At 41.3% G+C, this 27,387-nt stretch overlaps 1 protein-coding gene across 4 annotated transcripts in view; it reads left to right on the plus strand.

The window, feature by feature from the left end:
* The window catches only part of LOC106581700 (inactive dipeptidyl peptidase 10), a 318,157-nt gene that overhangs the window by 177,475 nt on the left and 113,295 nt on the right, over positions 1–27,387 (plus strand). For all 4 annotated transcript variants that reach the window (XM_014163942.2, XM_014163943.2, XM_014163945.2 and 1 more), the window contains exon 3: positions 1,536–1,631. In XM_014163942.2, the coding sequence (XP_014019417.1) occupies positions 1,536–1,631 (96 nt within the window). The remainder of the gene's footprint in view (positions 1–1,535; positions 1,632–27,387) is intronic.

Genomic DNA, 27,387 nt, shown 5'->3' on the forward strand with positions numbered 1-27,387 from the left:
AGAGGACAAGTACATTAGTACAAGTACATGTCTAGTTTAAGAAACAGGCGCCTCACAAGTCCTCAACTGGCAGCTTCATTAAATAGTACCCGCAAAACACCAGTCTCAACGTCAACAGTGAAGAGGCGACTCCGGGATGCTGGCCTTCTAGGCAGAGTTGCAAAGAAAAAGCCATATCTCAGACTAGCTAATAAAAAGAAAAGATTAAGATGGGCAAAAGAACACAGACACTGGACAGAGGAACTCTGCCTAGAAGGCCAGCATCCCGGACTCGCCTCTTCACTGTTGACGTTGAGACTGGTGTTTTGTGGGTACTATTTAATTAAGCTGGCAGTTGAGGACTTGTGAGGCGTCTGTTTCTCAAACTAGACACTCTAAGCTGTCATCAAGGCAAAGGGTGGCTACTTTGAAGAATCTCAAATATAAAATATATTTTGATTTGTTTAACACCTTTTTTGGTTACTACACGATTCCCTATGTGTTATTTCATTGTTTTGATGCCTTCACTGTTACTCTACAATGTAGAAAATAGTAAAAATAAAGAAAAACCCTGGAATGAGTAGGTGTGTACAAATTTTTAATTCGTACTGTATATATATATTTGTAATCATATTTTTTGGAATGGCAGACGATGCTGCTAAATGAATATACTATAAGGGAAACACTGATCATTTCTCTATATCTCTTTCTCTACTTTTGCCTCTCTTTCTCTCTCTCCCTCACCCCTCCAACCTTCCCTCGCTCTCTGTTAAATCCCTGGCTCCCTCTTCATCTGAATTTAAAAGGTTGCTCAAAGTGTCTGCCTCTAGAGCAGGTGAAGCTGTCCAAGTGCATCCAATCTTCTGATAAGATTTTATCCTGACTTATTTTATTCATAAAGGCTAAAGTAAGCATCACACTCAAGAGTCCCAACAGCTTTAAAAACTGCCCTAGATTAAAGTCCCTGTTTCCAGACCACTCCACATCTCTAGTCCTTGGTATATTAATCTGTGTCATTTTTCTGACTAAATCACAGACCTAAGACATTATAAACAGCTGGATGCAACATGTATAGTTACTAGTTACTATACAGAACACACTATAAACATAGATCTAGAATCAGATTAACTTACCCACCAATGCTGACCTTGACCAGGAGCAACAGCATAATGCTGACCTTAGATCAGTGTCTAGAGGCAACCTCTTGCCGGCATATGTCTGGGATAGCTTCTAGGTCAAGACCAAGGAGTAAGTCTTGACTTTGATCGGAGACTGACTTGATGACCCTAAATTCTGGGTAACCCCAAGATCTCGAAAATGTCTTCCAGTTCCTTAGAAAGACTGATGCAGCAAGCTTCACAAATTCAAAAAAGAAGCAATAATACACCCCTTTTCCTTTAGTATCATATGCCTTATTGCTATTATTTGCTCCTTCTGTGAGAGAATAAACAATGCTGGAAACTTCAATAATGATCAAATAATGATTTGATCATTATTGAGATCCCAGTGATGATAGAGTGTGTAATTAATAAAAACATTTTGTGCTTTTTTTTAAGCGGACAGCCAAGCTGGAAGTGATACCAAACTCACAGTGGAAGATCTGTTCAAGCCTGAGTTTGTTGCCCACGACCCGGAGGCCAAATGGATCAACGGTAAGTGCCAACACGTATACCACAACTCTGCAATAGCTGTTGGATGATGGATAATTTGATTGAACTTGGTTGCAATGTTTTTGTGAGCAGAATGTTGTGTGACATGGTGCATGTCCTTACTTCTTTAAACAAGGTTGTGTAGATTGGCAACGAAGTCTCACTGTTGGGAGTTTATTGTTGCTGGTCATGTGAATATTTAGTTATTTAAGCATATTTGTAACTGAACACAAAGCTGTGGCAGGGTCTAGGGAAAGTATGTGGAGATCATGCCTGTGTCTTTATTTTCAAAGTTAGGCTTCATTGATACAGTCTCTCACTTTGGTTTCATTGTTCCCAAAATAACGTAATCAATTATATCTATGTAGTATATACTGTATATGTGGTATGAGTAAGAATGCTTCAAAACACCTAGAAATAAACTGCTTTGTTGGAGGCACTTAGCACACTTACACAAAAATAAACACTACCTCAAAATCATGTTAGACATTAACAAGATCTTGATATACTGAAAGTCTGCAGTCGGTTCTGTAAAGCGAAAACAAAGGGCTGAGTTGGTTCGTCAGCAAAACGATGAATGATCCCTCACCTGCCTTCAACCTTTTTTAAAGATTTCTATGATATATGACCTATAGTTACTTACAATTTGAGTGAAATAGTTTTCCTTCCCCCCCAAAAAAGTTTGTTAAAAATCAGCATTTCTGCTGGAATGGTGTGGGCGGACCTCAACAACAGAATGCTGTGGGTGTATACCAGTCATTAAAAATATTCACGCAAGAAGACCGCTGATTGACCAGCTCATCCTCCTTTAGACCGCTGATTGGCCAGCTACTTTAAATGTGGCGCAGTAAAACAAGCTTATATAATTCATTGTCAAACAGAACCAGGCTTGCATGTCTCATATCCCAGCCTTTGTGTATACCAGCAACTGATTATGCAAATTCAGATACTGAATTTGTACTGTCTTTTCTATCCCTCTGGTACATATTTACATTGTATTGATTCCTTATCTGCTGGATGGTGCTTGCATGTTAAAGTAAGAGCCTGGAAGAGCAGATCTCTGAATAAAGCGTGTTAAGTGAAGCAAAAGTGAATCTGATTATGGTTGTGTTGTACAGACAAGATAACGATCACATTGAGAGAATGGGACGCCGACTCCCTAAGACGCTCCAGAGAACCAACTTACAATCTGTTTTTCTTTCCTGCTTTCCTGATGCCATTTGGGCTGTTTGTTTCAGATTCCTCTCTGGCCTTAACTGCTTGACTTCGATCGCATGCACCCAATTGGCCACAGGGAAGAAGCAAGGGCTTTCTGTCCATCAATATTTTATCACCTCAGTGAAATTTCTCCACTATCTCCGCATCACCATCTTATTCACAGAGCTGACCTCAGGCAAGAGATAGAGAGGGATAACATTGCGTCAAACCAGTCAGAAAGCCAGGTTTATGAGTACGGCTTTGAGAATAAATGGGACAAAATGGACCCCAGACAAATAGGATGAGATAACAAATAGACAGTGAGTGTAAAATGGGAGACGTGAAATTGATCGTGGTGTGGCTTTGTAGGTATTTAGATGATCAAGATGAGAGAGTGGCTTTAGATCACTGATGGGCAGCTCCAGTCCTCGAGGGCCTGATTTGTGTTACACTTTCCCCCCAGCCCAAAAGCTAACACAGCTGATTAATAAACTAATTGCATTCTAAACTGAAGACCATAATTAGTTGAATATTGGAGTCAGGTGTGTGAGGTGGGGCTGGGGCAAAAGTGTGACACCAACGACTGGAGTTGCCCATCTCTGCTTTAAATAGTTTAGATTGGAAGCTATACTGTATGTGGTAGTGCAAATGTAGACGTGCAAGGTTATATTAAAACTAGGGCAGATGAAGGTAATGTGTTAAATACAGTTAATGTTAGATATCTTTAAAAGCGTAAATGTTTTTTACGCATTTAATCGCATCTCCATTCCTTCACTCAAAAGTCTGTGTTTCCGCACGAACCCTTTTAAGAGCAACACACAACGCGCTCTGCCTGTGGGTTGTCACTAGTTACCCCAGCCACAAAATTGTCTATATCGTAAAAATTCATTAATACTAAAATGGGCTTTTTGGTCTTAATTTAAGGTTAGGGTTAGGTATAAGGTTAGTAGTGTGGTTAAGGTTAGGGTTAGGGTTAAGTTTAAAATCGTATTTCAAGAAGATAATTTGTAGAAATAGGCGGTTTAGCCTTAATTGTGCTGGGGGAGGAGAGAGAGAAATGGGAGATGGGAGAATTAGAGGGAGCATACCTAAGATCAGATAGGACACCAGATAAGACAGGAGAATTACACCAGATATGATAGATTGACCCTAGCCCCCCGGCACATAGACTATTGGAACATAGATACTGGAGACTGAGACGGGGGGCTGGGGGACACTGTCCAAAGTTATCACCGGACACAGCCAACCAGGCAGGATATAAACCCACACACATTTCCAAAGCACAGCCCACACACCACTAAAGGGATCAACACACTAACTTACTACCCTGAGAGAAGGCTGAGTATACCCCACAAAGATCTCCCCCACCGCACGAGCCTGAGGACAGGAAGGATGGAAGAGTGTGAGCAACAAGTGACTCAGCCCCTTTAATAGGACAGATGCAAAGAATCCCAGTGGAGAGAGGGGAGCTAGCCAGGCAGAGACTGCAAGGGTGGTTCGTCTCTCCAGTGCTTTGCCGTTCAACGTTGCAACCCTGAGCCAACAACACTCAATCATAGGACCTACTGAAGAGATGTGTCTTCAGTAAAGACTTAAAGGTTGAGACTGAGTCTGCATTTCTAACATGGATCGGCAGACCATTCCATAAAAATGGAGCTCTAGGCCTCCCGAGTGGCGCAGTGGTCTAAGGCACTGCATCGCAGTGCTAGCTGTGCCATTAGAGTTTCTGGGTTCGAGTCCAGGCTCTGTTGCAGCCGGCCGCGACTGGGAGACCCATGGGGCGGCACCCAATTGGCCCAGCATCGTCCGGGTTAGGGGAGGGTTTGGCTGGCAGGGATGTCCTTGTCCCATCGCGCACTAGCGACTCCTGTAGCGGGCCGGTCGCAGTGCATGCTGACACGGTCACCAGGTGCACGGTGTTCCCTCCGACACATTGGTGCAGCTAGCTTCTAGGTTAAGTAGGCATTGTTTCAAGAAGCAGTGCGGCTTGGTTGAGTTGTGTTTCGGAGGATGCACAGCTCTCGACCTTCGCCTCTCCCGAGTCTGTATGGGAGATGCAGCGATGAGACAAGACTGTAACTACCAATTGGGGAGAAAAAGGGGTACATTTTTTTTCAACAAGTAGTATTTGGAACTCTATAGGAGAAAGCCCTGCCTCCAGCTGTTTACTTAGAAATTCTAGGAACAATAAGGAGGACTGTGTCTTGTGACCGTAGCGTATGTGTAGGTATGTACGGCAGGACCATATTGCCGAGATAGGTAGTAGCTAGTCCATGTAGTACTTTGTAGGTTAGCAATAAAACCTTGACGACCTTGGCTGTGCTGTGTGCTCTCGGTCTCAGTAGCTAGTAGCTGCTGTAAAGTTGACCTGTCTCTCTTGTAGTGCTTAAACGCCCACACCAGTAGAAATCCACTTTTTCGAGCTAAAAGACGATGATCAGAGCTTACCTACTGTATGATGTTGCACAACGATTTAAGTCAATAAGTCATCGTTTTAGTTATTTGGGCTTGAAGTGACCAATCTGAACTGCCCACTTCGTGCAAATCTGTGTGAATGTGGTGTCTTTTCCTATGATAAGACATTCACATTTTTTTCAGCCTATGTTTCGTTTAAGGGCTGAGTTTTATTTAAATGTTACCACTCATCAGCATGGCATTTTTTATTAATCATAAACGGCAGGCATGTTATTCTTCTCTGTGACTAAGATGAGCCAAACACCCTTGTGTTGACTTGGCTGCCTGAGCCATGGAGCAAATAACAACGGGCGGTGCAAACTTAACTTTTTTCCTGAAAATGATCATAATCCATTGGGTAACTTGTCAATTTTCACTTGTTTTTTAGCTAATCTTTATTAAAAAAAAAATATATATATATATATGACCATTTTGTAAATGGTAAAATGTCTTAATATGATAGGATAGAATTTTGCGAACCTACTCTCCCTGTCGACCTAAGATGAAAGGCTTTGACCACTAAAGTTTTGCTTCACTAAACGCTCCACTGCTTTGATTGGTGTAACGTTAGCTAGAGTCTATCCAGATAATGAAAAGGCACCCGTGCTAAAAAAAAAAATCAAGGAACTTAGTTACATGTCATTTGGGGGGGATCATGAGAAAAGTCATCATTTTACTTCCATGTGAGAACCATGATCACCGGCTGCCTTTGCTGTACCACAGCTGAATCCTGGCAGCAGCCTACTAAAGGTTGCACCGTGTCAATTACAATGTAGAAAAATTTGCACTTAAGTTATGCTAACTACCTAGCTAACCAGACAATAATGTTTACAATGGAATGGTTGAATGCCTATTGATTCAAGTCTAATTTCCCACAATGATTTTAATCCGAACAGGACAATCGTTAAGCTACTGTTTATCTTTTAGTTCTCAGATCAACTATTTAGGCAAATTATCCAAATTTGTGTAAAAGTTTGTGAATAGTTAATGTTGAAGAACATGAATAAGTAGGCTAGATCTAACAACTATATGATATTTTACATTAACTCAGACCTGACTGATCTTTTGGTATTGTCTTAGAATATTTCCTGAACAAAAATATAAATGCAACGTGCAACAATTTCAAGTTACAGTTCATATAAGAAAATCAGTCAATTGAAGTAAATCCATTAGGCCCTCATCTAGGGATTTCACATGACTGAGCAGGGGTGCAGCCATGGGCGGCCCACCCACTGGGAAGCCAGGCCCAGCCAATCCAAAATAGTTTTATTACAGACAGAAATACTACTTAGTTTCATTAGCTGTCCAGATGGCTGGTCTCAGACGATCCTGCAGGTGAAGAAGCCGGATGTGGAGGTCCTGGGCTGGTGTGGTTACACGTAGTCTGCAGTTTTTAGTCTGGTTGGACGTACTGCCAAATTCTCTAAAATGCCTTATGATAGAAAAATTAACATTAAATTTTCTGGCAACAGCTCTGGTGGACAATCCTGCAGTTAACGTGCCAATTACACAGTCTCTAAACTTGAGACATCTGTAGCATTGGGTTGTGTGACAAACCTGGACATTTTAAAGTGGCCTTTTTTTGTCCCCAGCATAAGGCACTTAAGTAGTAAGCATGCTGTTTAATCAACTTCTTGATATGCCACACCTGTCACGTCCTGACCATAGAAAGCTTTTATTTTCTATGGTAGAGTAGGTCAGGGCGTGACTGGGGGGTTAGTCTAGTTTATTATTTCTATGTGGGGTTCTAGGTTTGTTTTTCTATGTTGGTGATTGTGTATGATTCCCAATTAGAGGAAGCTGGTAATCGTTGTCTCTAATTGGGGATCATACTTAAGTAGCATGTTTTCCATCTGTGGGTTATGGGATATTGTATTTTGAGTAAGTGTATGTAGCACTGCTGTAGTCACGGTTCATTGTTCGTTTATTTTTTTTGTTAAGTTTCACTATTAATAAATTATGTGGAACTCAACATTCGCTGCGCCTTGGTCCGTTTCTACAAACGAACGTGACAACACCTGTGAGGTGGATGGATTATCTTGGCAAAGGAGAAATGCTCACTAACAGCTATGTACACATTTTTGCCAATTTTTGTATGGAAAATGTCTGGGATCATTTGATTATCTTGTCAAAGGAGTAATGGAAAATTTCGGGCATCTTTTATTTCAGCTCATGAAACATAGGACCAACACTTTACATGTTGGGTTTATATTTTTGTTCAGTGTAGTTTATTTGGAGTTTTCTTCCCCTTTAATAAAACTATATTATAACTGCAACCCAATGTTATTTTATTTTTTTAAATCACATCTTTAATTTGGATCAAATTTGAATAAAAATAATGCCAAAATTAGAGAGAAATACACTTCTGGGATATGGGACCAACACTTTACATGTTGCGTTTATATTGTTTTTCAATATAGATTGCAAAGGGTGAATATGTGGGATGCATGAAATGGTTGATAGGAGAATCAATGGAAAAGTGTAAATCAAATCAAAGCTTTGATTGATGCTGCCTCTCCTGAGTCCATGAGGCTAAAGATTAGTGTGACAGAGATGAAATACTGCTGCTATGAATGAATGACACAAATTGATGCAAAGAACAGATGATTGGTTAGATGGAAGGGATAGTTTAAGAGTATAGATGATAAGTGGAATCAGTTCAGTTCCTTTAGTTCCTTTTACTATTTATTTACATATTCCTATTCTTCAACATCTCTAACAGGATTTATCCCTCACCAACTGAATTCTTGCCTTTTATCCCATATCTTTGGTGTCTGATTTTGAGTTTTCTTCCAGCCCTCCGAGTGGCAAGTTAGAGTGCCACAAGTCTGAACTGCAGTAACCTAAAAGGATACACATTATGTAAATTGGTGCAGAAGGCCTGGGAGGGTTGACCAATCCAGTTCAAGATTTTTTTTCATATCCCCCATTAATTCCACAGTCAAAACATGCTCTGCCAGCCAGTTGAGAAAACAGTTAAAGGGTTATTAATAATAGGGTGTTCGGCCTCCATAAGCCAGAACAACTTCAATGCTCCTTGGGAAAGATTATACTAGTGTCTGGAACTCCATTGGAGGGATTGGAGGGACACCCTTCTTTCACAAGAAATTCCATTATTTGGTGTTTTGTTGATGGTGGTGGAAAATGCTGTCTCAGGAGTCCCTCCAGAATCTCCCATAAGTGTTCAATTGGGTTGAGATCTGGTGACTGACACACACCCTTTAAACCCAATATGCTCCTTAGAGACCCTTCTTTCAAAGTAGCTGAGATCTCTTCTAGCCACAGTAGCAACTGAGCATTTTTATACATGACCCAAATATAATGGGATATTAATTGCTTAATTAACTCAGGAATTACACCTGTGTGGAATCACCGATTTTCAATATACTTTGTATCCCTCATTTACTCAAGTGTTTCCTTGATTTTGGCAGTTATCCTGTATCTACCCAGCAAACGTGTAACTTTCCTACATTAGTTAACATTCCATGCAATAATGCCGATACGAATCTCTCTTTCTCTCTCCCTCTCTCCATCTTGTCAGTTGAGGGAAATGACCATTTATGCATCATTGCATGTTGATAATTTGTTATTCCGTGTAACCAGCTAATGAAGAGCAGTATAAACATTACAGGGAGACAACTGGTAAAGTATGCACATGTGTGAAGTGTGACATAGAATGTGTACCCCAGCTGTTGTTTTCTGTGTCTGCTGTGTGTGTGTGTGTGTGTGTGTGTGTGTGTGTGTGTGTGTGTGTGTGTGTCACAGTCAGCCACTGTCACGCAATGCTCTCTCTTTGTCAGTCTCTATCAGTATTAGCACAGCCTTCCCTTGAGGGCTGAACATCCTCAACCTGCCAGTGACAATCTGGTGAGAAGAGTATGCCACATCAGCTTGCATCTTGTAGTTTAGTAACATAACACATGAATTACCAGTTGGCTCCATTACCCTCTCATGTCCTATCCTTCACTCACCTTACTAGTCAGTTGAGTAACCAGTCAGTTCTCTTACATCCTACATCTATCAGTCAACTCTGTTACTCTGTAACATGTCAGTTCTGTTACTCCCTCGCATCCAGTCAACTCTGTTAAGCCACGTACCAAGGTTGTCCTGGAAGAAATGAAAACCCGCCAAATGCGGGTAGATTTTGTCATTATCAGGAAAGAATGGCCAGTGGTCACACAGAGCATTTGGGGTCAGGTTTTTTTTGTATCCAAATGCAGAAGTTGGTCAAATTGACAAGAAAGGCTACTTTCTTGGCCAGTTATAAATCTCTGGAAAAAATTAAGAGACCACTGCAAAATGATCAGTTTCTCTGGTTTTACTATTTATAGGTATGTGTTTGGGTAAAATTAGCATTTTTATTTTATTCTATAAACTACTGACAACATTTCTCCCAAATTCCAAATAAAAATATTGTCATTTAGAGCATTTATTTGCAGAAAATGACAACTGGTCAAAATAAGAAAATAGATGCAGTGTTGTCAGACCTCGAATAATGCAAAGAAAATAAGTTCATATTCATTTTTAAACAACACAATACTAATGTTTTAACTGAGGAAGAGTTCAGAAATCAATATTTGGTGGAATAATCCTGATTTTCAATCACAGCTTTCATGCGTCTTGGCATGCTCTCCACCAGTCTTTCACATTGAAAGCAGCTCAGCTTTGTTTGATTGCTTGTGACCATCCATCTTCCTCTTGATTACAAGATAAAGCAAAGCAGTGCTACAAAAACAACACAGAGTTACACATGAGATAAACAAATGTACAGTCAATAACACAATAGAAAAATCTATATACAGTGTGTGCAAATGTAGTAAGATTAGGGAGGTAAGGCAATAAATAGGCCATAGTGGTGAAATAATTACATTTTAGCATTAACAATGGAGATGATGATGTGCAGATGATGATGTGCAAGTAGAGATACTGGGGCGCAAAAGAGCAAAAGTAAATAACAATATGGGGATGAGGTAGTTGGGTGGGCTATTTACAGATGGGCTGTGTACAGGTGCAGTGATCGGTAAGCTGCTCTAAGCAGATGCTTAAAGTTAGTGAGGGAGATATAAGTCTCCAGCTTCAGTGATTTTTGCAATTCGTTCCAGTCATTGGCAGCAGAGAACTGGAAGGAAAGGCGGCCAAAGGAGGAGATGGCTTTGGGGATGACCAATGAAATATACCTGCTGGAGCGCGTGCTATAGGTGGTTGTTGCTATGGTGACCAGTGAGCTGAGATAAGGCGGGGCTTTACCTAGCAAAGACTTATAGATGACCTGGAGCCAGTAGGTTTGGCGACGAATATGAAGCAAGGGCCAGCCAACGAGAGTATACAGGTCACAGTGGTGGGGAATATATGGGGCTTTTGTTGGAGGCTATTTTGTAAATGACATCGCCTTAAGTCAAGGATCGGTAGAATAGTCCATTTTATGAGGGTATGTTTGGCAGCATGAGTGCTTCGGCTTTGTTGCGAAATAGGAAGCCGAGTCTAGATTTAATTTGGGATTGGAGATGCTTAATGTGAGTCTGGAAGGAGATTTTGCAGTCTAACCAGGCACCATAACATGTGTAAATTTATTTTGCAACTGTCACGCTCTGACCTAGGAGAGCTGTGTTTTCTCTGTTTAGTTAGGTCAGGGTGTGATAGGTGGGTGGGCATTCTATGTTTTGTTTTCTATGTTTTGGCCAGGTATGGTTTCCAATCAGAGGCAGCTGTCTATTGTTGTCTCCGATTGGAAGCCATACTTAGGCAGCCTGTTTTTCCCTTTGTTTTTGTGGGATCTTGTTTTTGTGCAGCTGTGTTTATTGCAGCCCCAGTACGTCACGTTTGTTTCTGTTTCACCCGTTTCTTGTTTTGTTCAGGTTCACTAAATAAATATGTGTAACTACCGGCACGCTGCGCCTTGGCTGATTTATGACAGGGAATACGAAGATGGCACTCATGACAGCAACGCTCGCTCACGCAACGCTCGCCCACGCAACACAGGCGGTCTGGTCAGCATGTTAGGAGCACATCATGTACTCCTTGTAAAAAATGTCAGAGTAGAGCCCTGAACTATAATAATACACAAGCCATATCACTCAGCCTTTGATGGCAGGGTAGGCTCTTTGTTGATTCTTGATGTTCAGTTTTAGGACTGTTTATCTGTTTTTACTATTGTATCTAAATTATTTATTTTAACATACATTGGTTGAAAGATGCAGGTCACAAAAATGAAATGAAATTAAGCATTACTTCTTACTGTCAAGTGTCAGTTGTGCAGAGGTGAGGACGGAGTCAGGCGCAGGACACAGAACTGAGTAAAATAACGTACTTTACTCTGAAAAATAATCAGCCAATAAATCCACGCAGGGATAACAAACCCTAACACAAAAGACTAACACAAAAACCAGGAAACAATCACGCACAAAACATAATGAGAACCAGAGGGTTAAATAGGGAAATAACAATAACATAATGGGAACCAGGTGTGAAAAATCAAGACATAACAAATGGAAAAAGAAACGTGGATAAGTGGCAGCTAGAAAGCTGGCGACGACAACCGCCGAACGGCGCCCGAACAAGGAGAGGCACCAACTTCGGCGGAAGTCGTGACAGTACCCCCCCTGACGCGCGGCTCCAGCAGCGCGCCAACACCTGCCTCGGGGACGACCTGGAGGACGAGGCGCAGGGCAATCTGGGTGGAGACAGTGAAATTCCTGCAGTAAGGAAGGGTCCAGTATGTCCTCCACCGGCACCCAGCATCTCTCCTCCGGACCGTACCCCTCCCACTCCACGAGGTACTGAAGGCCCCTCGCCCGACACCTTGAGTCCATGATGGCTCGCACAGTATATGCCGGGGCCCCCTCGATGTCCAGAGGGGGCGGAGGAACCTCCCGCACCTCAGACTGCTGGAGCGGACCAGCCACCACCGGCCTGAGGAGAGACACATGGAACGAGGGGTTAATACGATAATCAGGGGGAAGCTGTAACCTATAACATACCTCGTTCAGTCTCCTCAGGACTTTAAATGGCCTCACAAACTGCGGAACCAGCTTCCGGCAGGGCAGGCGAAGGGGCAGGTTTCGGGTCGAGAGCTAGACCCGGTCTCCCGGTGCATATACCGGGGCCTCACTACGGTGGCGATCGGCGCTCGCCTTCTGTCGCCTGATGGCCCGTTGCAGGCGTACATGGGCAGCGTCCCAGGTTTCCTCCGAGCGCCGAAACCATTCATCCACCGCAGGTGCCTCGATCTGGCTCTGATGCCACGGTGCCAGAACCGGCTGATAACCTAGTACACACTGAAACGGGGACAGGTTAGTGGAGGAGTGGCAGAGGGAGTTTTGGGCCATCTCTGCCCAGGGGATGAAAAATAATCAGCCAATAAATCCATGCAGGGATAACAAACCCTAACACAAAAGACTAACACAAAAACCAGGAAACAATCACGCACAAAACATAATGAGAACCAGAGGGTTAAATAGGGAAATAATAATAACGTAATGGGAACCAGGTGTGAGCAATCAAGACATAACAAATGGAAAAAGAAACGTGGATCGGTGGCAGCTAGAAAGCCGGAGAGGCACCAACTTCGTGACACTTACTAGTAACATTTATTGTTTGAGAAAAACAGAAGGCATGCTCATTCGTTTAAAAAAAAAATAAAGAATTATGGTGTAATTATGGCAACAACAAAAAAATGTGTCTGGTAAAAAAATTGGAGTGGCTGGTCAATTTATTTGATCTACCTGCCACACTGGCTGGTGGACCGAAAAGTGAATTTCCCATCCTGTTTGTAACATGTTTGTTACATCCTGTTTGTCAATTCTGTTACTCCTTCACATCCAGTCAACTGTTACTCTGTAACATGTCAGTTTGCTACTCCCTCACATCCAGTCAACTCTGTTACTCTGTACCAAGTCAGTTCTTTTACTTCCTCATATGCAGTCAACTCTGCTACTCTGTAACATGTGTTCTGTTACTTCCTCACATCCAGTCAACTCTGTTACTCTGTACCATGTCAGTTCTATTACTTCCTCTCTTCCAGTCCTCTCATATAGGCCTACAATCATTCCCATTATTTTGCTTACACCATTAGTCTGTTCCATGTGTTTATATCCTTTTTTGTTATACTGTATTGTATTGTACAATTCGTAAGGCTATATTATATGTAGAAAAGTTGTTGAAAACGACATTAGAATGACCGTGATCTCGTTTCCAGACACTAATTTCCGCCCAAATGCATGAAGAGTCTGGTAGACCAAACATCAAACTTGGCCTTTCTTAGCAAATACAGAAAGTCCATGAAAAACTCCCGGTGCATAGGCATTGGCTTAATCTACCAAACAATCCTCTCCCACCACACCTTCCTCCTAGCCTCGCAGTCATGTGATTTGCTCAAATTAAATGACAAATACTTTATTCAGAACAGTTCTGAACTGTGTGTGTCACAATCACAGCCTACCCATCTGCTTCATCTTGTTTCCCCTCACAGTAACCCTCAACCGCACCTAGATTCTCTAATTTACCTGATTAGCTCCGTAATTAAGTCAATTAAGTCACTATATTCGTCTGCCACTTGCCATTAAGAAGCCAGAGGTAAAGAACGGCCTCAATCTTGTCAGCTGCCAATGATCAGTAGAGCAGGATGCAAAGAACACATCAGAAACAAGTAAAAAGGTACAAAGGCGTCCCTTTTATAGTGTTTTTCCTCTTGCATGCTTCTGCAGCATCGTTCTCTGGGGTTAATGAGAAATCCCATGCTCCGGTGCCTGCCATTAATTAATGTTTGAGATTCCCCAAGCGGCGCTGTAGGGCATCATAGTAAGGGAGAATGTGCCAGGCCTGTGTGTGTTTGCGTGTGTGTGTATGCATGTGTGTGTGTGTGTCTGCGGAGGGCGTTAATGGCATAATTTAGTGCTTAAGCAGCTCCAGCAGTGCAGGCAGCCAGCCACAGCTGGATGGAGGGAGGGGAAAAAAGGAGAAACAGGGGAACGGGTGTAATATCCTTACACCTCTCTCATACTTCCCACAGAGACAAATATTCTGTTTTGAAATGCTGCCTCGTTTGTGCAACATCCTCCAATGTCAGTCACCTGTGGTGTAGAGGCCTCTATAAAAAAAATGTTTGTATTTGCTATTATTCTCCCTCTATTGCAGGATTACTGTGACACCAATCAATTCCAGCAAGTGCGGGCACACCCATTGTCCATATTCTGAACAGTGAGGGAGAATGATTAAAACTGTAAAACTATATTTTTTTTGTCTATCGTTGTCCGTCTCTTTTTCGCATCACTGACTTTTCCTCTGCCATTGTTCCTAGTTTTACAGGAGTTGTGAGGAGTTGTACGGTATCCCATGATGTGTCAATTTGTTCACCATGATCAGAGTCAGAGGAAAAGTCTGGAAATCTGTGTTATTTCCAAGTCGTTTGTGTGTTTTTCCTGATTAAATTGGGTAGAAAATACCTTTTGATTTGGAATTCCCAACACACCTGCCAAAAATACAAAGAGAGAAAGCTAGTCAGTAATTGTCAGTAAGAAAGATAAACACAGACAATGAGTACGAAAGAAATAGAAAGACAGATGTACTTCCAGAGATGTGAGAGAGCTATAGAGAGTATAGTAGAGAGTTTAGAGAAATACATTTTCTACAAACTGTGATGTGGAAACAGTGGGGTCTCCAAAACAGAAGCAGAGCGAGAGATTAAGATAGGGGAAAAGTGAGACATCTCTCTTGGTCTCTGATGAGGAGAACCATTACAGTCCCGTGGTGTTCATCAAATCCATGTGTGGCAGGTGGAAATGACTGCCTCTATCTCCTGTTGATTCTATTTATCGGAATCGGTAATCTCCTGTCGATACTGGCCAGACATTGGGTCTCCAGCCCAGTTGATTCCCATTGATTTCCCAATTCCATAACAGGGAATAGTGGCAACATTCCCCCTCCCACTTGGTTTTCATGGAACCACAACACTCCACTCACACCTAAGGTAGCCTATTAATGGTAGCCTTGTAATACACAGTAATACACCGTCCAATCCTGTGTTATGTAACTGACCAGTGTGTGATACTCTGTAATTATCATATCTGTGTTAAGTCACACTGTTTCGAGAAGGAGGACAAACGTAGTTGCTGGCAGGCAGGCCCTTGCCGACGGGTGAGCAATCGGAGAAGGCCATTTAGTGGCATCCTGACGAGTCTAGGTATTGATTTGCTCTCACCTGGTGGTGTGGGTGAGGGAGGGCCAATGAGAGCTGACAGAGATGTATTAGATAAGGGTGCGTGGCTGGCAGGGCTCAGCAGTAGGCCAGCACAGGTTAGAACCACCAGCCACTGCTCAGTGAGAAGTTTGGAACTCGACTTTATGACAGCACATAGGACTTTCACTTTAAAGCCGGCAGGTTTTAAATAACACTTACATCGTGTGGATCCTCTGACCTTCATATCATCTAGACCCACTCTCCTGTCCAGGACGTTTACAACTGTCTGCTGACTGCAAAGACCCCTGCCTTTCCTTGGCATTGATCACGTCAAACAAAATCAAAACCATGAGACGATTATGTCTAGCCCATGTGGCGCATAGTTTGGATCACAAGGACTGGGATATGTTCCGTGTTGTCTCTGAGAATATCATTGACGTACACACTGACACGGTGACGGAGTTCATCAGGGAGTGCATAGGGGATGTTGTTCCTACTGTGACTATTCAAACCTACCTAAACCAAAACCGTGGATAGATGGGAGCATTTGCACAAAACTGAAAGCACAAACCACTGCATTTAACCACGGCAAGGTTTACTGGGAATATGGTTGAATACAAACAGTGCAGTTATGCCCTTCGTAAGGCAATCAACAGGCAAAACGTCAGGACAGAGACAAAGTGGAGTCAAAATTCAACTCCTCAGACACGAGACATATGTGGCTGGGACTCCAGACAATCACTGATTACAAAGGGAAAACCAGCCACGTCGTGGACACGGACGTCTTGCTCCCGGACAAGCTAAATGCCTTCTTCGCCCACTTTGAGAATAACACAGTGCCACCAACGCGGCCCACTCCCAAGGACTGTGGACTCTCATTCTCCATGGCTGACGTGAGTAAGACATTTAAGCGTCTTAACCTTTGCAAGGCTGCTGGCCCAGACGGCATCCCTAGCCATGTCCTCAGAGCATGCGCAGACCGGCTGGCTGGAGTCTTTACGGACATATTCAATCTCTCCCTATCCCATTCTGCTTTCCCCACTTGCTTCAAGATGTCCACCAATGTTCCTGTACCCAAAAAAGCAAAGGTAACTAAACTAAATTACTATCGCCCCATAGCACTCACTTCTGTCATCATGAAGTGCTTTGAAAGGCTAGTTAACCTCTTGGGGCTAGGTGGGACGCTAGCGTGCCACCCGTGGTGCACTCCATCAACAGCAGGTGCATTTCAAGAGCGGCAAATTTGAATCCAAATAAATGTCAAAATTCAAATTTTTCAAAAATACAACTATTTTACACCATTTGAAAGATAAACATCTCCTTAATCTAACCACGTTTTACGATTTCAAAAAGGTTTTACGGCGAAAGCATAAATTTAGAGTATGTTAGGACAGTACATTTACAAGAGTTGTGTGTAATGTTTTGTCAAGTCAAAGACAGGGTCACCAAAACCATAAAACCAGCTAAAATGATGCACTAACCTTTTACAATCTCCATCAGATGACACTCCTAGGACATTATGTTAGACAATGCATGCATTTTTAGTTCTATCAAGTTCATATTTATATCCAAAAACAGCGTTTTACTATGGCATTGATGTTGAGGAAATCGTTTCCCTCCAATAACCGGCAGTCAAGTCAGCGTCACAAATTAATTAATTAAAATTAGAAAACATTGGTAAAATATTATATTGTCATTTAAAGAATTATAGATTTACATCTCTTGAACGCAATCAACTTGCCAGATTTAAAAATAACCTTACTGGGAAATCACACTTTGCAATAATCTGAGCACTGCGCCCAGAAAAATACGCGTTGCGATACAGACTAGACGTCATGTTGGGGAGATCTAAAATCGAAAATACTATGTAAATAATCCATTACCTTTGATTATCTTCATCAGATGTCACTTCCAGGTATCACAGGTCCATAACGAATGTAGTTTTGTTCAAAAAAGCTCATCATTTATGTCCAAAAATCTCCGTCTTGTTAGCACATGATCTAAGCCAGCCGGACTTCTCGTCATGAACGAGGGGAAAAATATATTTCCGTTCGTTCAAACATGTCAAACGTTGTATAGCATAAATCATTAGGGCCTTTTTTAACCAGAACATGAATAATATTCAAGGTGGACGAATGCATACTCTTTTATAACGTATTGGAACGAGGGTACCCAACATGAACTCGCGCCAGGTGTCTAATGGGACATCATCGTTCCATGGCTCTTGTTCGGTCAGATCTCCCTCCAGAAGACTCAAAACACTTTGTAAAGGCTGGTGACATCTAGTGGAAGCAATAGGAAGTGCCAAAATATTCCTAAGCCCCTGTGTTTTTCAATGGGATAGGTTTAAAGTCAATACAACACATCAGGTATCCACTTCCTGTCAGAAAATGTCTCAGGGTTTTGCCTGCCAAATGAGTTCTGTTATACTCACAGACACCATTCAAACAGTTTTAGAAACTTTAGAGTGTTTTCTATCCATATATAATAAGTATATGCATGCCCTATCTTCTGAGTTTGATTAGTAGGCCGTTGAAAATGGGAACGATTTTTTTTCAAAATGCGCTGTGGCGCCCCCTATCCTAGGGTATCCTCAAGAGGATAACATAAATCTTTAGGGGCTTTTTCAACTAGGGCTTCAATAATATTCCATTGGGACAGTTGCATTGTCTTTCAAAACGTTTCGAAAAGGGAGAGAACCCATGGGCGCCGACGTCACAATGGTAATGGCCCATACCCTGTGACCAAGGTAAACATCCTCTCTTTCAGTCAATTTTGATAGTAGGAGGCTCAAACCACTTTGTAAAGACTGGGGACATCTAGTGGAAGCCATAGGAAGTGCTAAATGAATCACAAGCCCCTGTGTGTTTCAATGGCAAATGTTTGAAGTGATATCCACACATCAGATTTCAGTTTCCTGTCAGGATTTGTCTCAGGGTTTTGACTGCCATATGAGTTCTGTTATACTCACAGACACCATTCAAACAGTTTTAGAAACTTTAAGGTGTTTCTATCCAAATCAAACAATTATATGCATATTCTAGTTACTGGGCAGGAGTAGTAACCAGATTAAATCGGGTACGTTTTTTTATCCGGCCATGCAAATACTGCCCCCTAGCCCGAACAGGTTAAAATGGGCACTAATTTTTTTCAAAAATCGCTGTAGCGCCCCCTATCCTAGGCGACCGTCAAGAGGTTCATCTGCGCTCTGGCACACTCAGACGAGAGTGCCCTGAAATCGGAAAAGATAGCCAGAGCGAATTTACCAGCTACGTCTTTTGACATTTGTCGCAGTGACATCATGAACATTCAATTGAAATGGTTACTTGCATAGTGGAGTCTTTTGTTTAGACATGTAGCTAGCTAGCTAAATAATGAACCATAATCACAACTCATGATGTTACTACCCTGCATGAATCTGCAGGTAGCTCCACTCTGACAAAGGAGCTGATCGTGACCCCCATTAACATCAACGGGGCTGAAGTGCAGCGGGTCGAGAGTTTCAAGTTCCAAGGTGTCCACCTCCCCAACGAACTATCATGGTCCAAACACCCCAAGACAGTTGTGAAGAGGGCACAACAACACCTTTTCCCCCTCAGGACACTGAAAAGATTTAGCATGGGTCCCCAGATCCTCAAAAAGTTCTGTATCACCACCTGGTATGGCAACTGCCTTGCATCTGACCATGAGGCGCTACAGAGGCTAGTGAGTATGGCCTAGCCATCCAGGACCTATTTACTAGGTGGTGTCAGAGGAAGGCCCAAAAAATTGTCAAAGACTCCAGTCACCCCAGTCATAGACTGTTGTCTCTGCTACCGTACGGCAAGCAGTACCGGAGTGCCAAGTCTAGGACCAAAAGGCTCCTTATTAACCTCTCTAGGGGGTGTGGGATGCTACCGTCCCACCTGGCCAACATCCAGTGAAATTGCAGAGCGCGAAATTCTAAAATACTGAATTCAAATATTTAACATTCTAAACAATATATGTGTTATACATCAAAATAAAGCTTAACTTCTTGTTAATCCAGACGCCGTGTCAGATTTCAAAAAGGCTTTACGGCGAAAGCAAACCATGCGATTATCTGAGGACAGCGCTTAGCACACAAAACATTACGTACAGTTACCAGCCAAGTAGAGTAGTCACGAAAGTCAGAAATAGCAATAAAATGTATCACTTACCTTTGATGATATTCGTATGGTTGCACTCACAAGACTCCATGTTACACAATAAATGTTTGTTTTGTTCGATAAAGTCCCTCTTTATATCCAAAAACCTCCATTTTGTTGGCGCGTTTTGTTCAGTAATCCAATGGCTCAAATGCGATCACAAGAGGCAGACGAAAATTCCTCAAAAGCTTCGTCAATATAAAAGGAAAACAAGAATGGCGTGCTCTCGGTCGCGCATAGTAACCAGCTCTGAGGACATCCCAGGGTCCACTCACTCAATGTTGTCATTCTCCCTCATTTTTAAGAATAAAAGCCTGAAACAATGTCTAAAGACTGTTCACAACTAGTGGAAGCCATAGGGAGCAGAATCTGGGTCCTATCCCTTTAAATGGTGGATAAGCTTTCATTGGAAAAACAGCCATTTCAAGGTAATGGCACTTACTGGATGCCTGCCATTTCAGTTCTGTTTTACTCACAGACATTATTTTAACAGTTTTAGAAACTTGAGTGTTTTCTATCCAAATCTACTAATTACATGCATATCCTAGCTTCTGGGCCTGAGTAGCAGGCAGTTTACTTTGGGAACACTTTTCAGGTGAAAATACCCCGAAGCCATATGACTGCTGAACAATTCATCAAATGGCCACCCAGACTATTTACATTGACACTTGGACTACACCTGTTGTGTTCAGCGCATGTGACAAATAAAATGTGATTAGATTTTATCATACAGGTAACATTAGCTAGCGAGCCAGCCAGGTAACGTTAGCTAGCTAGCTAACAGTACACTTTAACTTGAAATGAAAACAACTTTCTGACAAAATTAGAAATGTGTAAAATCTGAAAATGTAGCTAGCTAGACTATCTTACCCACATACATGGATGGACGTGTTGGGGTTCGTTCCTTGTTCCTTATCTATCATTGGCTCATTGGTGAAATTAGCATTCAGACATGATCTTTAAGTAAATCAATCATTCATTTATTAATGCAATTGCAGACAGAAGTTGACAACAGGAACATAGCGCGCATGTTTCCGAGTAAGTTCTGCAAAATAGAAAAGGGTCCAAGTTGTTTTATTATGCCTACAGTCATATATCTTAGTGATGTCACTGCCTACGTCATTACCTTCTACTCGTGAGACCAAACCCATGCCTACACAGCTATACAAAGAAGAGTTTCAGTGTTATCTAAAGGCTCAGCAGTAAATGTCCACTCCCTAAGTTGATTTATATTGGAATGTTTGACTAGTCTTATCTCTTTCACTCCCGTGCAGAGTTCTGTGTCTCTGTATCTCTTTGACACATCTCTCAGACAATTTTTATAAGAAGCAGAGACTAGAAAAGTACTGTGGAACAATATTAAACATAATGTATATATATTGTTAAATTGTAGTCTAGGACCCTATAAATGTAAGGGGGAGGGATCTTATAACCCTTCCCCTTCTGTTAGGGCTAGGGGGCAGTATTGACACGGCTGGATAAAAAAACATACCCGATTTAATCTGGTTACCACTCCTACCCAGTAACTAGAATATGCATATACTTATTACATATGGATAGAAAACACCCTAAATTTTCTAAAACTGTTTGAATGGTGTCTGTGAGTATAACAGAACTCATTTGGCAGGCAAAACCCTGAGACATTTTCTGACAGGAAGTGGATACCTGATGTGTTGTATTACCTTTAAACCTATCCCATTGAAAAACACAGGGGCTGAGGAATATTTTGGCACTTCCTATTGCTTCCACTAGATGTCACCAGCCTTTACAAAGTGTTTTGAGTCTTCTGGAGGGAGATCTGACCGAACAAGAGCCATGGAACGATGATGGCCCATTAGACACCTGGCGCGCGAGTTCATGTTGGGTACCCTCGTTCCAATACGTTATAAAAGAGTATGCATTCGTCCACCTTGAATATTATTCATGTTCTGGTTAAAAAGGCCCTAATGATTTATGCTATACAACGTTTGACATGTTTGAACGAACGTAAATATATTTTTTTCCCCTCGTTCATGACGAGAAGTCCGGCTGGCTTAGATCATGTGCTAACAAGACGGAGATTTTTGGACATAAATGATGAGCTTTTTTGAACAAAACTACATTCGTTATGGACCTGTGATACCTGGAAGTGACATCTGATGAAGAGAATCAAAGGTAATGGATTATTTACATAGTATTTTCGATTTTAGATCTCCCCAACATGACGTCTAGTCTGTATCGCAACGCGTATTTTTCTGGGCGCAGTGCTCAGATTATTGCAAAGTGTGATTTCCCAGTAAGGTTATTTTTAAATCTGGCAAGTTGATTGCGTTCAAGAGATGTAAATCTATAATTCTTTAAATGACAATATAATATTTTACCAATGTTTTCTAATTTTAATTATTTAATTAGTGGTGCTGACTTGACTGCCGGTTATTGGAGGGAAACGATTTCCTCAACATCAATGCCATAGTAAAACGCTGTTTTTGGATATAAATATGAACTTGATAGAACTAAAAATGCATGCATTGTCTAACATAATGTCCTAGGAGTGTCATCTGATGGAGATTGTAAAAGGTTAGTGCATCATTTTAGCTGGTTTTATGGTTTTGGTGACCCTGTCTTTGAATTGACAAAACATTACACACAACTCTTGTAAATGTACTGTCCTAACATACTCTAAATTTATGCTTTCGCCGTAAAACCTTTTTGAAATGGTAAAACGTGGTTAGATTAAGGAGATGTTTATCTTTCAAAGGGTGTAAAATAGTTGTATGTTTGAAAAATTTGAATTTTGACATTTATTTGGATTCAAATTTGCCGCTCTTGAAATGCACCTGCTGTTGATGGAGTGCACCACGGGTGGCACGCTAGCGTCCCACCTAGCCCATAGAGGTTAATACAACATAAGCATAATCAATTATTATAATACATCAAACATTCGGTACAGCCCCTATCATGACCCCAAGGTGAACCCAACATTTCCCCCTTTGAGACTAATTAGTCTCACAGCTTCAATCATAATATTATCCTCTGAAATCAAATAGGTTAGGAAAATCCCTCGGATCCATTTGATCCCAGGGATGGCCTGCTAAAGGGAGAAACAACTTCTGAGGTTGCTGGAATGCTGGTGGGGGTGGGGTGAGTCTGTCTATACTCCCATTCCTCCTGAGTCCTGGGAAGAACCACACGAGTTGAATTAACAATGGGATTAAGAGAAACCAGAAATGCACCAGTCTCACCTTCAGCGCGATTTGTATCAGCTTCCACCAACACCAACGCTCCAGCATGTTCAAGAGCAGTTACAGTCATTTTCTTAAAAATATAAACAGTAACCAAAATCACCAAACCTACAAGTATAGGAGTAAGCAATGAAAACAAAGTCAACATAACTTTTCCCATTACTTTTCCAAATGTAGCATTAAACCAGTCACCAATTTTGTCAAAAACAGATTTTTCAGATTTTGAGAGAGTTTTACCAAGCTCAGCAATCTTATCAATTATCGCAGTCATATTCTCAGAGGAGTCAGGGAGGAGCATAACACAATTTTCAACACAATTTTCAGGATCAATAATACCTAGTACGTTACAGTGTCCTCCTTCCTTTGCCAAAAGATCATCTAAAGCCAACTCATTGCGGCTGACGACTGCTTTCAGATTTTGGATATCTAATGAGAGTTGGCTAAATCCTCGGATCGTTAAATTAATATGGGCCTGTAAAGAGCAGGTTAAATTGTTTACGCACTTTCCTAGGACAGCCACACCCCAATAGGGTATGACTGACATACCAAAAATCTCACCTGGGTGTAGGACATGACCATAGGCTTCCTGATTGTCTGGGATGAGTCGTTTTGCACGCTTCAGTTCCCCAGAGTTGGTTTTACCTGTCTCATTGAAAAGATCGGTGACCGTAATTCTTAACCTGTTGGGGCTAGGGGGCAGTATTTGCACGGCCAGATAAAAAACATACCCGATTTAAACTGGTTACTACTCTTGCCCAGAAACGAGAATATTTTCTTAACTCTTATTTTTCTTAAAACTGCATTGTTGTTTAAGGGCTTGTAAGTATGCATTTCACGGTAAGGTCTGTTGTATTCAGCGCATGTGACAAATATGATTTGATTTGATTCAATTGAATTACATTGTACTTAACGTAATAATATTTAACAAACAACACTGTAATTACAATGCTTTAACCTCTCTTGGGTAGGGGGCAGTATTTTCACGGCCGGATGAAAAACGTACCCAAATTAAACGGCCTACTACTCATATTATATTATTAGTAGATTTGGATAGAAAATACTCTAAAGTTTCTAAAACTGTTTGAATGGTGTCTGTGAGTATAACAGAACTCATATGGCAGGCCAAAATCTGAGAAGATTCCATACAGGAAGTGCTTTGTCTGACAATTTGTTGTCCTTCAGTTGCATCTCTATCGAAAATACAGCTTCTCTGCTGTAACGTGACATTTTCTAAGGCTTCCATTGGCTCTCTGAAGGCGCCAGAAAGTGTAATGGGGTGTCTGCTGTCTCTGGGCGAAGAACAGCAGGAGAATTTGTGAGTGGTCAGCCTGGGAACAGTGACACTGAAGATGCGCGTTCATGAGAATTGTAAAAATATTTCAGCCTTTGAATATTATCGCTATTTTACGAGAGAAATAGCATAAAAATTGATTTTAAACAGCGTTTGACATGCTTCGAAGTACGGTAATGGAATATTTTGAAAAAAAATTGTCACGAAATGCGCTCGCGCGTCACCCTTCAGATAGCGACCTGAACGCATGAACAAAACGGAGCTATTTGGATATAACTATGGATTATTTGGAACCAAAACAACATTTGTTGTTGAAGTTGAAGTCCTGGGAGTGCATTCTGATGAAGAACAGCAAAGGTAATCCAATTTTTCTAATAGTAATTCTGAGTTTGGTGAGGGCCAAACTTGGTGGGTGTCAAAATAGCTAGCCGTGATGGCCGGGCTATGTACTCAGAATATTGCAAAATGTGCTTTCGCCGAAAAGCTATTTTAAAATCTGACACCGCGATTGCATAAAGGAGTTCTGTATCTATAATTCTTAAATTAATTTATGTATTTTGTGAACGTTAATCATGAGTAATTTAGTAAATTCACCAGAAGTTTTCGGTGGGTATGCTAGTTCTGAACATCACATGCTAATGTAAAAAGCTGTTTTTTTATATAAATATGAACTTGATTGAACAAAACATGCATGTATTGTATAACATAATGTCCTAGGAGTGTCGTCTGATGAAGATCATCAAAGGTTAGTGCTGCATTTAGCTGTGGTTTTGGTTTTTGTGACATTATATGCTTGCTTTGAAAATGGCTGTGTGATTGTTTTTGGCAGGGTACTCTCCTGACATAATCTAATGTTTTGCTTTCGCTGTAAAGCCTTTTTGAAATCGGACAATGTGGTTAGATTAACGAGAGTCTTGTCTTTAAAATGGTGTAAAATAGTCATATGTTTGAGAAATTGAAGTTATAGCATTTTTGAGGAATTTGTCATTCGCGCCACGCCTATCATTGGATATTGGAGCAGCTGTTCCGCTAGCGGAACGTCTAGATGTAAGAGGTTAACATAAAACGTCGATAATATTCCAACCGGACAATAGCGTATTCATTCAAGAAGAAAAAGGAGGGGCGCGCTAGCGGGCTCGCGCATCACTAAAGTCCTTTGTCCTCAGGCAGTCCACTCATTGACTGAGCTCCTATTTTCTGCCCAGTAACAGGAGAAGGATGAAACACGTTTCTAAAGGCTGTTGACAGCCAATGGAAGCCTTAGGAAGTGCAACGTGACCCCACAGACACTGTAGTTTCAATAGGGATTCAAAAGAAGAACAAAAATTGTCAGATTTCCCACTTCCTGGTTGGATTTGTCTCAGGTTTTTGCCTGCCATATGAGTTCTGTTATACTCAGACATCATTCAAACTGTTTTAGAAACTTCAGAGTGTTTTCTATCCAAATCTACTAATAATATGCAAATATTTGACTCTTGGCCCGAGTATTAGGCAGTTTACTCTGGGCATGCTTTTCATCCGAAAATGAAAATACTGCCCCCTATACCTTAAGTTAAAATTTTGGCAAAACCATTGGGCCGAAGTCTTCTCCTAAATCATCTCCTCCTAAATCTTCTCCCTTTGACGAATGTCTCATTCCATGAGCCAATCGGCAAATATTAACAATAACTAATGTGTTTTCGCATAGCTTAACCTGTTAGGGCTAGGGGGCAGTATTGACACGGCCGGATAAAAAACGTACCCGATTTAATCTGGTTACTACTCCTGCCCAGTAACTAGAATATGCATATAATTATTGGCTTTGGATAGAAAACACCCTAAAGTTTCTAAAACTGTTTGAATGGTGTCTGTGAGTATAACAGAACTCATATGGCAGGCCAAAACCTGAGAAGATTCCATGCAGGAAGTGGCCTGTCTGACAAGTTGTTGTTTATCTTGGCTCTTTTTATTGAAGTCTGAGGATCTTTGCTATAACGTGACACTTCCTACGGCTCCCATAGGCTCTCAGAGCCCTGGAAAAAGCTGAACGATATCGAGGCAGCCTCTGGCTGAAACACTTTATCGCGTTTGGCAAGTGGCCGATCAGAGTACTATGGGCTTAGGCGCGTGCCCGAGTCGACCCCATGCTTTATTTTCTTTCGTCTGTTTACCTAAATGCAGATTCCCGGTCAGAATATTAACGCTTTTTTATGAGAAAAATGGCATAAAAATTGATTTTAAACAGCGGTTGACATGCTTCGAAGTACGGTAATGGAATATTTAGACATTTTTGGTCACGAATTGCGCCATGCTCGTCACCCTTATTTACCCTTTCGGATAGTGTCTTGAACGCACGAACAAAACGCCGCTATTTGGATATAACAATGGATTATTTGGGACCAAACCAACATTTGTTATTGAAGTAGAAGTCCTGGGAGTGCATTCTGACGAAGACAGCAAAGGTAATAACATTTTTCTTATAGTAAATCTGACTTTGGTGAGTGCTAAACTTGCTGGGTGTCTAAATAGCTAGCCCTGTGATGCCGGGCTATCTACTGAGAATATTGCAAAATGTGCTTTCACCGAAAAGCTATTTTAAAAACGGACATATCGAGTGCATAGAGGAGTTCTGTATCTATAATTCTTAAAATAATTCTTATGCTTTTTGTGAACGTTTATCGTGAGTAATTTAGTAAATTCACCGGCAGTGTTCGGTGGGAATGCTAGTCACATGCTAGTCACATCCTAATGTAAACAGCTGGTTTTTGATATAAATATGAACTTGATTGAACAAAACATGCATGTATTGTATAACATAATGTCCTAGGGTTGTCATCTGATGAAGATCATCAAAGGTTAGTGCTGCATTTAGCTGTGGTTTGGGTTTATGTGACATTATATGCTAGCTTGAAAAATGGGTGTCTGATTATTTCTGGCTGGGTACTCTGCTGACATAATCTAATGTTTTGCTTTCGTTGTAAAGCCTTTTTGAAATCGGACAGTGTGGTTAGATTAACGAGAGTCTTGTCTTTAAAATGGTGTAAAATAGTCATATGTTTGAAAAATAGAAGTTTTTGCATTTTTGAGGTATTTGAATAACGCGCCACAGGATTACACTGGCTGTTGAGTAGGTGGGACGATTTGGTGCCACATACCCTAGAGACTATACATCTATCCCGTATTATCAGTGATGATCGTAATAGGCACATTATACATCAATGTCAAATTGGTGTATGAAAACGCAAGCGTCCCACCTAGCCCATAGAGGTTAAATCAG

This window comes from Salmo salar, chromosome ssa21, assembly GCF_905237065.1.
Source record: "Salmo salar chromosome ssa21, Ssal_v3.1, whole genome shotgun sequence".
Taxonomy (NCBI): domain Eukaryota; kingdom Metazoa; phylum Chordata; class Actinopteri; order Salmoniformes; family Salmonidae; genus Salmo; species Salmo salar.